This window comes from Heterocephalus glaber, unplaced genomic scaffold (genome assembly GCF_053883595.1).
Source record: "Heterocephalus glaber isolate CG9 unplaced genomic scaffold, H.glaber_assembly_v1.0 deba00000818, whole genome shotgun sequence".
NCBI lineage: Eukaryota > Metazoa > Chordata > Mammalia > Rodentia > Bathyergidae > Heterocephalus > Heterocephalus glaber.
The window spans coordinates 13,611,333-13,625,102 of record NW_028258164.1 but is presented as its reverse complement, the minus strand read 5'-3'; the positions used below and the strand labels follow the sequence as shown (position 1 = coordinate 13,625,102).

The window sequence follows — 13,770 nt, the reverse complement described above, 5'->3', positions numbered from 1 at the left end:
TTTTTTTGTTTTAGACAAAGTCTCACTGTGTAGCCCAGGCTGGCCTCAAACTCCATGTCAATCTTCCTGCCTCAGCCTCCTGAGTGCTAGGACGACAAGTGTGCACCACCCTGCCCAGCACCCCAGCAGTTTTCTGCACACTACAGAAGGATCTGCTCAGCCCCTCCCAGGGGCAGAATTCCAGATCCTTCCCACACTCAGAGGCCCAGTAGCTGCACCCGCCAGTGCACTCTGGCAGTGGTTACAACAAGTGGAACGGCCGGCCTGTCCTGTGGGCCTGGAGCAGCTGTGTCTGAGTCTCTTCACGAATCCAAGGCCAGTTCAAGAATAGGGCAGGGATTCTTTTTATACTGCTTCAAATGCAAAAGACTGATGACTTCCAGAAACAAAGAAGGTCTGCTCCAAGGTTACTTTGAGTCTGCTGCTAAAAATTCCAGAGCTCCTGCTTAAAGGAGAACAAAAAAAACCCTAGTTTGAGGTCACCAAGCATCTGCTATCTGCTTTGGAACAGAGATGGTGGCTCCTGTGGGAAAAGAGACCGGAGGAGGAGGGCGGCCTGGCTGCACAGTGGGTAAGGGCTTCCACGTGTCCCCAGAGGCCTTGGACACAGCCCACTGCCAGCCCAAAGGTGCAGAGGTCAACTAATCTGCCCCTCTCTGCTCAGAGATCAGAAACTGAGCCTCAAGCTGGGAGTAGTGGCGCACACCTGTAATCCCAGCACTTGGGAGGCAGGCAGGAGGATTACACCAAGTTCAAGGGCAGCCTGAGCCACATAGTGAAACTCTGTCTTGAAAGGAAGGAGGGAGGGAGGGAGGAAGGAAGGAAAGAAAGAAAGAAGCTGAATCTCAAAGTGGTAAGGACCTTTGTAGGACTAGATCCCAACCCTTGACTTGGGAACTAGACACTTGTCCCTAGTCTCCAGTTGAGATACGCTTACTTACAGCTAGCAAGAGGCTGCTGAGCTATCATTTAGGTCCACCATCACTTCTTGGCCTTTTGGCTAAGATCAAGTGCATTTAGGTCCACCAGCCTGGAGGGAGTCACCTGCAATCCATGAACCCATGCCTAGCTCAGTGTCACACAGAACCGCCCAAGAGGCTGGTCACACCTCCAGCGGGCAGGCAAGCTGCTTGGAGCTGGTACTCTTCCAAGGCCCTGCCTTAGGCGGGGACCCTAAAAGCAGGCCCGAGATGAAGATTCTGTTTGCAGGGAGACACTGTCAGGAGGGCTCTGGAGCAGGGGAATGACTGCACCACAGAGGCCAGTGGGGCACCCTGGGCATCTCAGCAGGAGATCAATTTCAGTCTAATCCCTAGGGGAAGCCAGGAAGCCCTGAGCAGAAGCTGCACTAGAAGCTCCCCACGCCAGCCCCAGGTCGCTGTCATCCACCAGAGAGGCTGGAGTAGCTCCCAGGCTGGTCGCCTATGAGCCATTAGCAGCCAACACAACAGCTGGAAAAGGGATGAGGCCACCAAGTGCATCCACCCCAGTGGCCTCTCAAGTGGGCATGACTGGGGTGAGGACAGAGAGCCTCTGAGATGTGGAAAGACGAGTAGGAGGTGGAGACAGGAAGTGAGGTAGCCTGCACAGTGGGGCCAGGCTCTTCTCTGTGAGAGCATCTGGTATTTTGCCCAGGACTCGCCCTTCATTTTTCCTTTCTGTACCAAGTTCTGCACCCCAGAAAATTCCCAGAAAGCCAGGCAAGTGGTGCTATTGATGTGGGGTGGTGACCACAGCTGGCCTCTGGGTGCCCTTGGAAGGCAGCAGCCTCTCTGTCTCTACACCCCACAAACTCACTCAGGAGAAAAGCCCCTTTTCCTCCTCCCCTCTCCTGACAGCAGGGTCACTGGATTTCCTGGACCAAAAGCCCTCAGAGAGGTGGAAGCAGATGGCACCTCAGTGAAATCTCAGTTTTGCCAATGACAGCCAGGCCTGTACCTGTCTCAGAAGCACTAGGGAAAGGAATGGAGCCAGGTAGGCAGAGGACAGAGCCCTGCTGCTTCTTTCTGCCAGGAGAGGTGAACAGAAGTGGGGTGAGAGGGGCTGGGGTTCTTGTCACCTTCCTGCCAGTGTGTCTTTCAATTGCAAGAGCCCATAACTGCTCTTTGTAGCTTCAGCCAGCTTGAGTCAAGCACAAAAGCCCTACCTGGCTCACAACCTCTGCCCCAGTGAAGCCAGGTTTCAATGCAACAGCACTGTCCTTGAGTGACGAGCCACTTCTGACCTTCCTTGGGCAGTGGAGGCAACTACTGCAGCTGAAAATCCAAGTCAGAGAGCAAAGCGCCAGATCAAGGGGCTGGAGTGAGCCTCAGCCACGACCAGGCCCTGCTTCTCCCCATCAGCAACTGAGTCCCATGGCCACCCTGGTGACAGGTGAGCCTGGCACAAGGTCACTGTTCAGCACTTCAGCTGCTGGAGTCTTGGGCTGTGAAGCAGGCGACCTGCTGCAGTCCCCGCTTAGGCAGGAGGAGGAGGGGCGTGCTTTGCACCTGTGTGCTTTACAAAACTACATCTCGCCATATGCAGGAGCCTGTGCTCTCTGCTGTGGTTTTTGACAGATGTTTCCTGTTGTCACTGACCCCCAAGTTACCTTGAACCTAACTCGAAGAGAGGGGGCTGAGATGAAGGCCATTGTTCTGCTCCCAGCTAAGCCCCAAGGACCACTCCTCACACCAGCTGTTGCCGAGAACATTTACTCCACTCTGTCAGCTTCAGCAGGTGTCGGTTACCTCCAGAAATAGCCCACCTGGACAACCACGTGCATGCATACCTGCACAGCCATGGGTGGAGGTCCTTCCTACTTCCACTGCACCCAAGTAGGGGATGATCTGAGTCCTCTAAGCCCATGACTGACCCAGGGGAGCCCATCCATGGCCCAATAAAATGCACCCCCTAGTTAACTCCCATACCCTCTCCCCTTCAGCCCCACCCCCACAGCTGGCCCCTATCAGCCAGTTGACAAGTGTTTTCTGAGAGGGACGAGCCCAGCCCTGCACTAGACCCACGTAGGGTTCAAGAAGAAATGACACGGTCCTATCCCCTCAGGTAGCTCAGAGTCTTGTTGGGGATTTGAGACACAACACAGAGACACAGAGGAAACCAGAAGACGAGACAGCACATTGTACTTGAGTGACACGATGCGTTAGCACAGGTACCGTTCAGAGAAGGAAGGAGCATAGCCAGGTGCTACGTAAGCTCAGCCCTGGTGGATAAGGGGGCTTCTGGGGAAGGGTGGGGAAAGGGGGCCATTTCAGCAACACAAGGGAAGGCACAGCACAGTTGTGGCAGGGAAGAGACCAGCTGGAGATCAGCAGACAAGTGGTACGTAGCTGAGGCTTCCTTGAGATTGGCCAAGGATGGGAGCCACATGGGTGCTTCTGGGGCATGGAGCACCCCTGGCTTCTCTCATCTCCCTGGGCATCTGCAATCCTAGGATGAGGCACACAGTAGGTGCTCAGTAAGAACCAGGGACCAGATCTACAGGAGAGAGCCAGCAAGACCCCAGGACAGGAAGCCACCGGTTTCCTTCCCACCCCTGCAATTTCCATCTTTTTGATGGGCGGGTCCTTCTCAGGAGACAGGATGCAGGGAGGCTCCAAGCTGACCTGCTCAGGTGTGAAGGTAGTTCCACATCCTGCAGCTGTTCCAGGGCCTGCTCCTTTGCACTTATACCCTGTCCCCTCGGGGGACACTTAGCTCATCTACTGGCTTTTTGAACTGCCCAGAGCCACAAGCACACAGGGCTCACGCCCTCTTCCCAGCTTTCCCAGCAGTGCCTGCCTGGGATTGCACAACTGGGAGCAGGAGGCACTGCTGTCTGGGTGTGGTTAGCGGAAGCAGGATCCCTTCTCTGAGGTGATCAAAGCCTGAACCCCCACCTTCTCCACAGTCCAACTTCCCCAAGATCTCACTGTGAAATCACAGCCTGGGCCGAGCAAAGGGCTCCACTACACAAACCAGCAACCTGTTAGGCAGACAAACCAGCCCAGGGAACCTCTGATGATGTCAGGGGACCGGAAATCAGGTTCTAGAAACCTGGTGTACTCTTAGGTCTGGGAGAAGGGAGTGACTAAAAAGGTTTCCACCTCAGAATTCTTTATTCCCCAACAAGGGAAGGAGGCTAGAGGGAGAAATGCAATTTATAGGGTGGCCTTGACTCAGGGGCTCTGTGAGGAAAGGGTGGCAGGTGAAGACCCCAGGCTGAGGTTCTTAGTCGAGTCCAGAGGCTCCTGAAATTGCTTGGACTTTTTGAGTGTGACTGAGTTTGTTTGTTCTCCTGGGGATGAGGTCCATAGCCTTCAGTAGATTTTCAAAGAGCTGAATGACCCCAAGGTATTAAAGACCTTTCTAGCTCCAAAAGGAAAATGAAGCCTGCACATGCGGCTCACTTGTGGTGGGAGGATTTGCCTCTAGAACCAGATCTGACACCAACTTGCTGTGTTGGCTTAGGATAGTCACTTCCTGTCTTTGAATGTTAGCCAAGGGTGGACCAGGCAGGAGCAGAGAAGCCGGTTCTCCACTCAGGTGCTGTCCCTGCTGCTGCCACATGAGAGTTGGGGTCTGTGGCCAGGCATGTGGAGGAGCCCTGCCCAGCTGTGACTCCCACTGGGCCTGGGGAGTTTTTCCATCAGGACTTGGAATCAGGAATCAGCCTCTAATCCCAGGCTCCATCGGGTAACTTCTCCTAGTCACTGCAGGGCACCTCCTGAGGTCAGTCTTCTTAGGGGGCATGTCCTCATGCCAGGGTACAGCGTCAGTCAGGCCCCTGTGGGACTCGATTCCTAGTCTCTGTGCCCAGATGTGCCCTGCACCTCCTGGGTCAAGAGGTTGTACCTGCTTTGAATCTGTTCACAGAAACAAAGAGATCAAGGTCAGGTCTGGTGCTGTGCCTGGCCCTGTCCGCCACAACCCCCACCCCCCCACTGGGGCTAGGAGGGACCCTCCAGTGGCCTACCCCAGATCTGGCCAGGGCTTTGAGGAGTCCTCTCAGCCCCTTCCCAGCACTGGCAGATATTAACCCATTTACACATGAGATCCTTAGGTGCAGGGCATTTGGGTGGACTGCTCCAGATGCCCCAGCACCCTATTTAATCTTATTCTCTGCCACCAAATATGTGTCTGCATTGCAATAACCACTGGGGGGGGGGCAGGCAAAGGGCAGGGAGGGACAGGTCTCCAGCCCTTAGCACAGGCCTGGGCCTGAAGGGAGGGCTCTGGGAGCAGAGGTCCTCTAAGAGCCCCCAGCATCTTCCCTCTGTGTGCCCTCAGGTGCCTGTCCCCCTAGATGCCACTGTCCAGGCTCTTTTCACATGGCTCCTAGACAATGCCCAAATCCTCCCAGCTCCATTTTCCATTTTTCAGCCGTAGGTCATGGGGGTCCAGAATCAAAACAGCGCCCTGGCTTCGACTGCTGTCCCACCAAGCACTCCTGTGATTTGGAGCAAGCTCAGGCGATCCTCCGGTTCCTCATCTGCTGAACAGCGGCCAAGGCCTCCAACTCAAGGCAACAACTTGCAATCAGAGGTCCTGGGGACAAGTCCTGGCTTTCCTGGTTGTCACTGCACAATCTTGGTCAAGCATCTTAGCTGGGGCCTCGTTTTCAATCACCTCATTTTCAATCTCATCCAGATTACCCCAAAGCTCCTGCTCTTCTATCTACCCTCCTTGTGCCTCAGTTCTGAGATCACCATGTGCTTCTCATTTAAAATCTTAGATGTCCCTTCCCCCTGACACCAAGTCCTCCATAAAGTGTATTAGAGCCTCCTCTACAGAAACCTCTCCTTGAAAACATCCCTGCACAGGCTTCCTCTTCATTCTCAGGACTGGGTCCAAAGCCATCAGCGTCCCCTGGGTGGAGCCAGTCACCTTTGGTCCCAGAGCATTTTACAGGTTATCACTACTGCATAGCCCACAGCCCTCTGTGTAGGCACCGGTCACACACAGGTATCAGCGCCCACATGTCTGGGCCCAGGGTCCTCACCTCTGGCTCTTCCCACAGTGGAACACAGCACAGCAGGTGGTACACAGCAAGTTCTCAGCCAAAGCTTTTTGGACAAGTGGTGTCATCCCGCCCAGGCAAATCCTCACCGTATCCCAGGGAGAAGGAGGAGGAGTCTCTGGTCTCTATCCCCAACTTACAGATGTGCAAACTGAGACATGAACTGGGATGATTTCCCAAGGACACCAGAGAGTGGGTGCCGGAGGCAGGAGGCCTTGAGGGCTGAGGTTGGGCCTGGGGAACTGTGGCAAGCTGCCCTCTCCAAGATGCTTTCAACTCTGACATTCTGGGAACAAAGATCTGGTAAGCAGTGAGTCATACAGAGACCTGCACGACCTGCACGCTCAGGACACCCACCCACCCCCCACCGGATATGGAGAATCAACACCACACACCCCATCCTTGAATCCCACCTTCGGAGCTCACCTGCTCTAGGCAGCAGGAGCCTGCGGAGCAAAACCAACGATGAAGCCAAATGCCACTGTGTGTGCGCCCAACCAAGAGGAAGGCCCTGGGGGAGGAGAGGAAGGGGGCGGCCCGAGCCCCTCAGACACCCCACGCCAGCCCTCCCCCTCTCCCCGACGCCCAGCCTGAGCGGGGACTGCAGCCCAGTGCCATCTCCAAGGGCCCCAGACGCAGATCGGGTTCCAGAGGCGGCCTATGGTGACAGATGGCGCGTCCATCATAGTACTCGGCCTAAATGGGCCTCCTGGCCCTCGGGCCCGTGGCCGTGGCTGCGCTGGTGGGTCTTGAGCGAGCCCTCGCGTGCAAAGCTCTTGCCACAGCGCGGGCAGAAGTAGGGGCGGCGCTCCCCGAAGACGCCGGGGCGGCGCGGGTGCGGCACTGGCATGCGCGCGTGAGTGCGCTGGTGGTTGAGCAAGAAGCGAGGCTCGCGGAAACAGCGGCCACACTGCGCGCACTGGTGCGGCTTCTCGCCGCTGTGGATGCGCTGGTGTGTGAGCAGGTTCTGCTTGAGGCTGAAGCAGCGGCCGCACTCGGGGCAGGGGAAGGGCCGCTCGCCGGTGTGCGTGCGCTGGTGCACCTCCAGGTTGTGCTTGACGCTGAAGGCCTTGCCGCACTCTGGGCACACGAAGGCGGCCGTGCGCCCGACCCCGGCGTGCGCCTTCTGGTGCCGCACCAGGCTGGGCTGCTGAGAGAAGGTCTGGCCACACAGTGGACAGCGGTAAGGCTGCTCCTCCGCGGGGTGGTGGATGACCAGGCCTCGTTCGTCTCCCAGACCCTCCTCCCCGTCCCCCACAGGGGATCCGTCCTCGGAGGCCACCAGCTCGGTCATGGGGACTTTCAGCTGTAATCACGAGCCCCTGGGGAGACAGAAGCAAGAGAGGGGTCAGAGTGGACCAGAGGGTCAGCCAACGCCCAGCCCGAGGGGTTGCTCACCTTCCTCAACTTCTGACACAATTTTCTTCCTGCCAGACTTCCCCTTACCTGCCCCTCTATCCCTTAATCACAGACTGCCCTGGACTTTTCTCAAGTGCCACTTCCTCCTAGAAGCCTGACTTGACTCTTCCAGCTTCTCTTTGAGCCTTGCTATCCAACCCTGAGACCCTCACCATCAAGATAGTGCCAGCTTCTCCTAACTGCAGCACCGAGCACTGCCAGCACACAAAGGCATGGAACACATGCAGAAGGGATATTCATGGGCTCTGGGTATTTTAAGTAATCTTTCACCTGGACAATATCCTATATCTCCAACCAGATTCTCAAGGAGAGGTGGAGGGAAGTGCACCCCAAAGCTGGAGGGAAGGGTGGGGTCATCGATGGTATAAAGACATTTTTGCAAAGCTTCCAGCAGAAAACAAAAACAAAATCCTGTAAACTTGATAGGACTTTGCTGAGTTAAACATTAAAGGCAGTGTCTCTATCATAATGGGGTTTGGGTTGAAAAGGCTACAAGGCACTGAACACTGTGGGACAGAGGACCAGTCTCAGCTTGATTCCTCCTGGGGTCCCAGAGCGAAGCCTGGCCCCAGGCTGAGCCACACGCTCAAAGTGCAACAAACAGCCCAGCACCTGGGTCCTTTCTCCTGGTCCTCCAAGGATCCCCTTCCCAGGTCACAGCACCCCTCACAACAGCCCTGAGAAAGGTGCACAGCAGGCAGGTGAGCCCCATTTTATAAGTAGGGCAACTGAGGCCTGATGAGGTCAACAAATTTGCCCAAGGTCACACAACAAGGTGACTTAGGCCCCAAGTCTCATGACTCACTGTTGAAAGCTCTTCTCACTGTACTACCTGCTCACCGACTAGGCACCATTACACACACACACACACACACACACACACGCACGCACGCACACAGGAGCCCACTACCCCCATCCCAGCCTCTGTAGGGTCACTCATTCCCAAAAGGCCACTGCTCCGATAGGGGCACTATTTAATGCCACCACTCCCAAGCCCTCCAAAAGAACTCCCAGGCATGGGGGCTCCACCCATTCCGAGCCCCATCAGGGAGGCTGCCCCCCCCCCACGCTCTGCAGGCCCTCTCTGCACCTGCTGCCTCCGTTCATGCACCTGCAGAGTGAGCTCTCACAGACACGCCGTGTGTCTTCCCTGACCTTCAAGCCAAGGGGAACAGGTGCTCGGTCAGCCTGGGTAAAGGACAAGTACCCTGGCCACGGACCCCACCCACAAGCCTTTCCCCAGGCAGCTGCGCTGACATTTGCAAAGATGGACCATGACCGTCCCTCCGTCGACCTCGGCCTGGCCCTGGCTGGGCGGCCTGTCGTCTCTCCTCTCTGTACCCCCCGACTGAGGGCCCCCCTTCCCCGGAGGCCCAAGGCCACGGCCCCGTCCTTCCCTCAAGTTCTCCCTTCGGGCCACACTCACAGCCCAAGCTGCGCCCCAGCTCCTCCCAGGGTCTCCAGCGGCGGCGCTTTCCTCTAGAGTCCGCGCTGTGCGACGCAAACACAGTGCGGCTCCCGCAGCGACTCCCGAGCCCCTGCTCCCCGCCCCCATAAAGACCGGAGCCTCCCGCAACCCTGCGATTGCAGAGCAGCTGCACGAATCCAGAGCTCTCCCCGCACCCCACAGACACCCTGCGCATAGCCGCGCCAACTCCTGCGGCCGCAGCGACCTGCAGCTACACGGTCCCCCGTGCGTCGCAGCCCCGCCCCCGAGAAGACGCCTAGGCCGCCACCCAGCTGCAGCCCCTCCTGCCCCACTGCAGCCTCGGCTCCTGGGGAGACCGATGCAACCCACCCCCCGCGCCCGCAGCGCCCCCAATGACCCTTGCCGCCACCCTGGGTAAACACGTAATTAAGCCGCGGCACTCCGCTCCAGGCGAGGACCGCGCGGCTTCCGCAAATACGGTAGCAGCCCGCGGTGACCCGCCCCTCGGGGTCCCGCACTGGCCTCGGGAAATACGGTAGCCTCCGTCGCCGCCCGCCCGGCAGGGACTCACACGGCACCGCCTCCCCGGCCTCGTCCCTGCCGCAGCGCCGCAGTCGCGATGTCCGCAGCCGCACAGCTGCCCCGTGAGGCTGGGAGGTCCAACTCGCAGACAACCTGGCGGCAGAAGAAGGAAGGCTGTGAGTGCTGCGCCTGCTCAAGCAGAAGAGGAGGCCGGGTGGGGGCCGGCTGTGGGCTCCCCAGGACCCCCAGCCTGATGCTCCCAGCCACTGGGAAGCAGGATGAGGGAGCTGGAGGTAGGGCCCTTCTTTGAGTAGAGGAAAGGCGGTAACCGCAGGCGCCCCGGCTGTGGAGCATCTCGGAGTGTGGAGTTCGTGTGTGGGAGACCCCACAGGGCAGAAACACAGAGCTAGTGGGCCTTCACGCCAGCCTTGGCAAAGCCCCCTCCTACAGAGCCTGGGTCCTGTCACCAGGATGGCCAGAGGGGACGGGGGAAGGAGTGGCACTGAGTCCTCTGGGGTCAAGCTGAATACAGTCCAAGAAAGAGCAGCTTGGAACACCCGGAAAAGCAGCAGGTGTGACAGGCTAAATTCCAGGTCCCCCTGCCATTAAATAATAACACCCCTTACCTGTGCACGCCTCTGCCTTTTACACACCTTCCCCGTGTATTATCTCATGGGAACTTCCAATAACGCTGTGCAGTCCCCTTGGGCAGCTGTTATTATCCCATTTTATAGACGGGAAAAATAAAATAAAGCAGAGTGGCTTCCCCCAAGGACTGCACCTCTTAAGTGGCAAAGCCCAGGTGGAGAGGCAGCCTTATAACCCTGGTGTATCCCACTGCACTCTGCTGGGCTCCAGACTCCCGGCAAGACCCCCGGACACAAAGGATGTGATGATTCTGGATGTGGGGGCCCATGCCTGTAATCCTGGCGCTTGCAAGGCTGAGGCAGGAGCATTGCTTGGAATTCAAGGCCAGCCTGGATTACATAATAAATTCAAGTCCAGCTGGAACTACATGAGACCCTTCTCAATAGACCAGAAAAGAAAAATGACCGTGAGGACTGAGTGGAAGTAATCCCCTCCCTGTCTGAGCGGCTCAGAATTCACACTTGACAGATAAACGGGAAGGAAAGTGATTTTAAAGTTACAAGTGCTAGAAGAACATTAAATGAGTTTTATTTAATTTTTACATTACTGTGGCCCTTCAGTAGCTGCCAGAAGAAGGGGTCGTCGGGATCCCCAAGACCCAGGCAGAGCCCCTTTTGGCGAAATAGGTAGGCATGGCTGCAAGTGTGGCACTTTGGGCAACTCAGGGTCCCAGGGTCATGAAGACTCCTGCCTCACTTGGGTCCCACAGGTGCTCCCTGTGCCTTTCCGACACTAGGACTAAAACATCCCAGGGGAGGGCCCTAGGCAGCAAGTCAGCCCCATGCACAGACACTGGATGTGGTGGCCAGCAGGTCCCAGCCAGCCCAGCCTGACCCATCCTTGGCTTCCCCTTCCCATTGCTCCTGCAGTACCTCAGTGAGGTCCCTGGGCACGTGCATCACACATCCCAAAGAGAGTGGTGTTTTAAATAGAGGCAGCAGGGAGAGGATGTTGGGTCAGGATCAATGTTTATCCCAGGGACAAGTTCAGACTTCCCATGGCAGGGACAATAGGACCTCCTGGCCCCTGAGGACAGCCACACCTCCCAGCACTCCAGCTCCTCTTGCAGTTGTCACCAGCCAGGACAACAGGTTTTCATATCTCCCACAGGCCACAAGAGAAATGGGGACACTCTGTGAAGACCAAGGATTTCAAAAGCAAAATAATACATCTGAGGGTGGCAACCATATATTTAGCAGCACCTTCTAGTTGAGCTGTACCAAAATTAAAAACAATACAGCTGGGGAGTGGATGCCACCTAAATGTCACCTAAAGCCCTGGGTCTCTGTGGGGAATGTCAAGGACCAAGGGCTTCCACTCTCTGATCTGCCACTGTGATTTTGGCTTTGTCGCTTCACCTCTCTAGTTTCACACACATGTACCTCCTGCCTCTCCCAACCCCCATCCCGTCCTCATGGATGAACCAGTGCGGAGGCATTCTGCACACACAAAGTCCCGCTGCTGCTTCCAGGCTGGATGTTGCCAGCATGTTCTAACTACCATCCCAGAAGGCATCTGGACTCTGGACCTTACCAAGGTTGGGCTGCCCACAGCCAAGGCACCCTGCAGAGCCACTGGCCTGTGGCTCCTGTTGGACAGATGAGAGGACAGCTCACCAAGCCATGTCCAGAGCCCTGCCCTTTGTTCATTCTGGAACACACTAGTTGAATGGATGACCCTGGGCAAGCTTCAGACCCTTCTCTGCCCATCCTACAGCTCCTCCTGCAGAAGGCTGAGTCCACAGAGCCTCTGCACTTGGAGTGGGAATCACCCTGCCCTCATGAGCTCCTCCTGTTCCCAGGGATCAGACAGTGGTCCCTCATATCTCTCTCCAAAGCACCCGGTGCTGCCCTCAGACTTGGAATTCAGTACACTTTTGTTATTCCCATCAGGGTGTGAACTTCAGAGGACAAGGACTGTGTTTTTAGCGTCCCTGCAGCCTAAGGGTCCAGGATATAATAGGTCCTCAGTCTGTGTCTATTGAGTGAATGAATGGATGGATGGATGTCTCCAACCTATATCTGACAGCTCAGGTGGGCAGCTAGAGAGGAGAAATATGGCACCAAGTATGCTGATGCAAACATGGGGAGGTGCAGGCTAAGCTGTAGCCACAGTCACAACTTTGAGAATTGGAAGGGGCTGCAGAGACCAGAGTGAAGATATGGAACTTTTGGTGTGAGGTCTCACTTATCCAGGTTTTAGAATTAAAACCCAATACAGGGCCAGGGATTTAGCTCAGTGGTGCCACCGCCCGCCCTGCAAGCTCAAGGATCTGAGTTCAATCCCTGGTACCAAAAAAAGAAAGAAAAAAAACCCAATACACAACCTACAACATCAATTAAGCCAAACCTTTAACTTGTGGCAGGCCTGCTTAACCCAGGCAACAGTTCACGCTCACAACAACTTAGCTAAATGGGGGACAAACATTTTCTTCTCTCTCCTCAAACATACATGCTCTGAAAGCAGACATGAGTGGCCTTTATTTAATCTTTTTTTAATTCATTAAGTTTATTGGTACATTTTAGGTATACATTGTGATTATTTATTTAATCTTGTTTGTTTTTGCAGTAGTGGAGATCAAACCGAATGCCTTTACACTGAGCTACATTCCTGGCACTTTTATTTTGAGACAGGGTCTTGCTAAGTCACTAAGTTGCTGGGCCTAAACTTGTGGTTCTCCTCCTTCAGCCTCCAGGAATGCTGAGATTATAGGTGTGTGTCTCATGCATGGCTTACACACGGAATTTATTTAAAATAATAATAACAGCTACCATATATTTCATGCTTGTGAATGCCCAGCACTCAATAAATGGTAGTTATTATTATACCTTACCAGGGTCCCATAACTTAAATGGCAAAAGCCAGAACCATCTGACTAGTACTTCCAACAAAAAAACCAAAGGCCTTTTTAGATTTGGGCCATGAGTGAAAGGAGGGGAGGAAAGGAAGGGAAGATAAGGCTTCTAGCTTCTTGCCAATAGGAACACCATTCCTAGGGCTGTACTATGCAATAATCAAGTGTAGCCATTTAAATTAATTAAAATGAAAGAAAAGTTAAAATCCAGTTTCTCAGCCACGCCAGCCACATTTTAAGTGTTGAACAGCCACATTAGCCAGTGGGAATGGTACTGGAAGCATAGACATAGAACATTTCATCGTCACAAAATGTGCTGTTGGATAGCGCTGGCCTTTCCCATCAAACCTGGGTGCTCATACCCTCTTTAGCCTAAGGGACAACCTAAGTGATACCTGTTTCCTCTCTGTGCTATCCCCACCTGCACCCAGGGAAAACAGTGATAAGTGAGAACATAATATTTTGGTCTCAACATTCCTCCTTTTGCCAAAAGGTCAAAGGTATTTCTTTACCCAACCATGGGTAAATCACTTTTAACATGTAAACCATGTTAAAAATAATAAAAGGTTTCAGAAGCATTCCTTTCTTTGCCAGTTTCTCAGCCAGGCCCCCACTGGGTACCTGACCCACTCTGTCCCTCGGTCAGTGCACCTGTGCATGCTGAGCAGCTGCTCCTTGGCCTCTGACCCCTTCTCCTCTGCCAGATCCCCATGGCTGACTGTGCACATGGGGACACCCGTGGGGCCGGGTAACAGGCACCAAGCCCTAAGGAGCCTGACGGCCTCACTGGCAGACCTGATGTTCGTGTTGCTTGCCAAAGGACAGCCCCTGTCTGAGTACCTAGGGCATTTTTCTTAGCCCCAAGCCTGCTCCTAACAAAAGAACAAAGGCGCTCCAGAA

The 13,770-nt window shown here is 55.1% G+C and overlaps 1 protein-coding gene across 7 annotated transcripts; it reads right to left on the bottom strand.

Annotated features, from left to right (window-relative positions):
* Nucleotides 1-4,078: 4,078 nt before the first annotated feature.
* LOC101718059 (uncharacterized) lies at nt 4,079-9,493 on the bottom strand. Of its 7 annotated transcripts, XM_087207672.1 has the most exons (4): nt 8,844-9,362; nt 6,425-7,320; nt 6,139-6,284; nt 4,079-4,844 (listed from the first exon to the last, which is right to left on the bottom strand). In XM_087207672.1, the coding sequence occupies exon 2, from the start codon at nt 7,290-7,292 to the stop codon at nt 6,681-6,683; it is 612 nt and encodes a 203-aa protein (XP_087063798.1). In that variant the 5' UTR covers nt 7,293-7,320; nt 8,844-9,362; the 3' UTR covers nt 4,079-4,844; nt 6,139-6,284; nt 6,425-6,680. The 7 variants fall into 7 exon arrangements, with proteins under 7 accessions (XP_087063798.1, XP_087063796.1, XP_087063795.1 ...); XM_087207670.1 differs by lacking the exon at nt 8,844-9,362 and adding an exon at nt 9,369-9,493 and having other exon boundaries at nt 4,079-6,284; XM_087207669.1 differs by having other exon boundaries at nt 5,981-6,284; nt 6,425-9,362.
* Between the last annotated feature and the right edge of the window lie 4,277 nt (nt 9,494-13,770).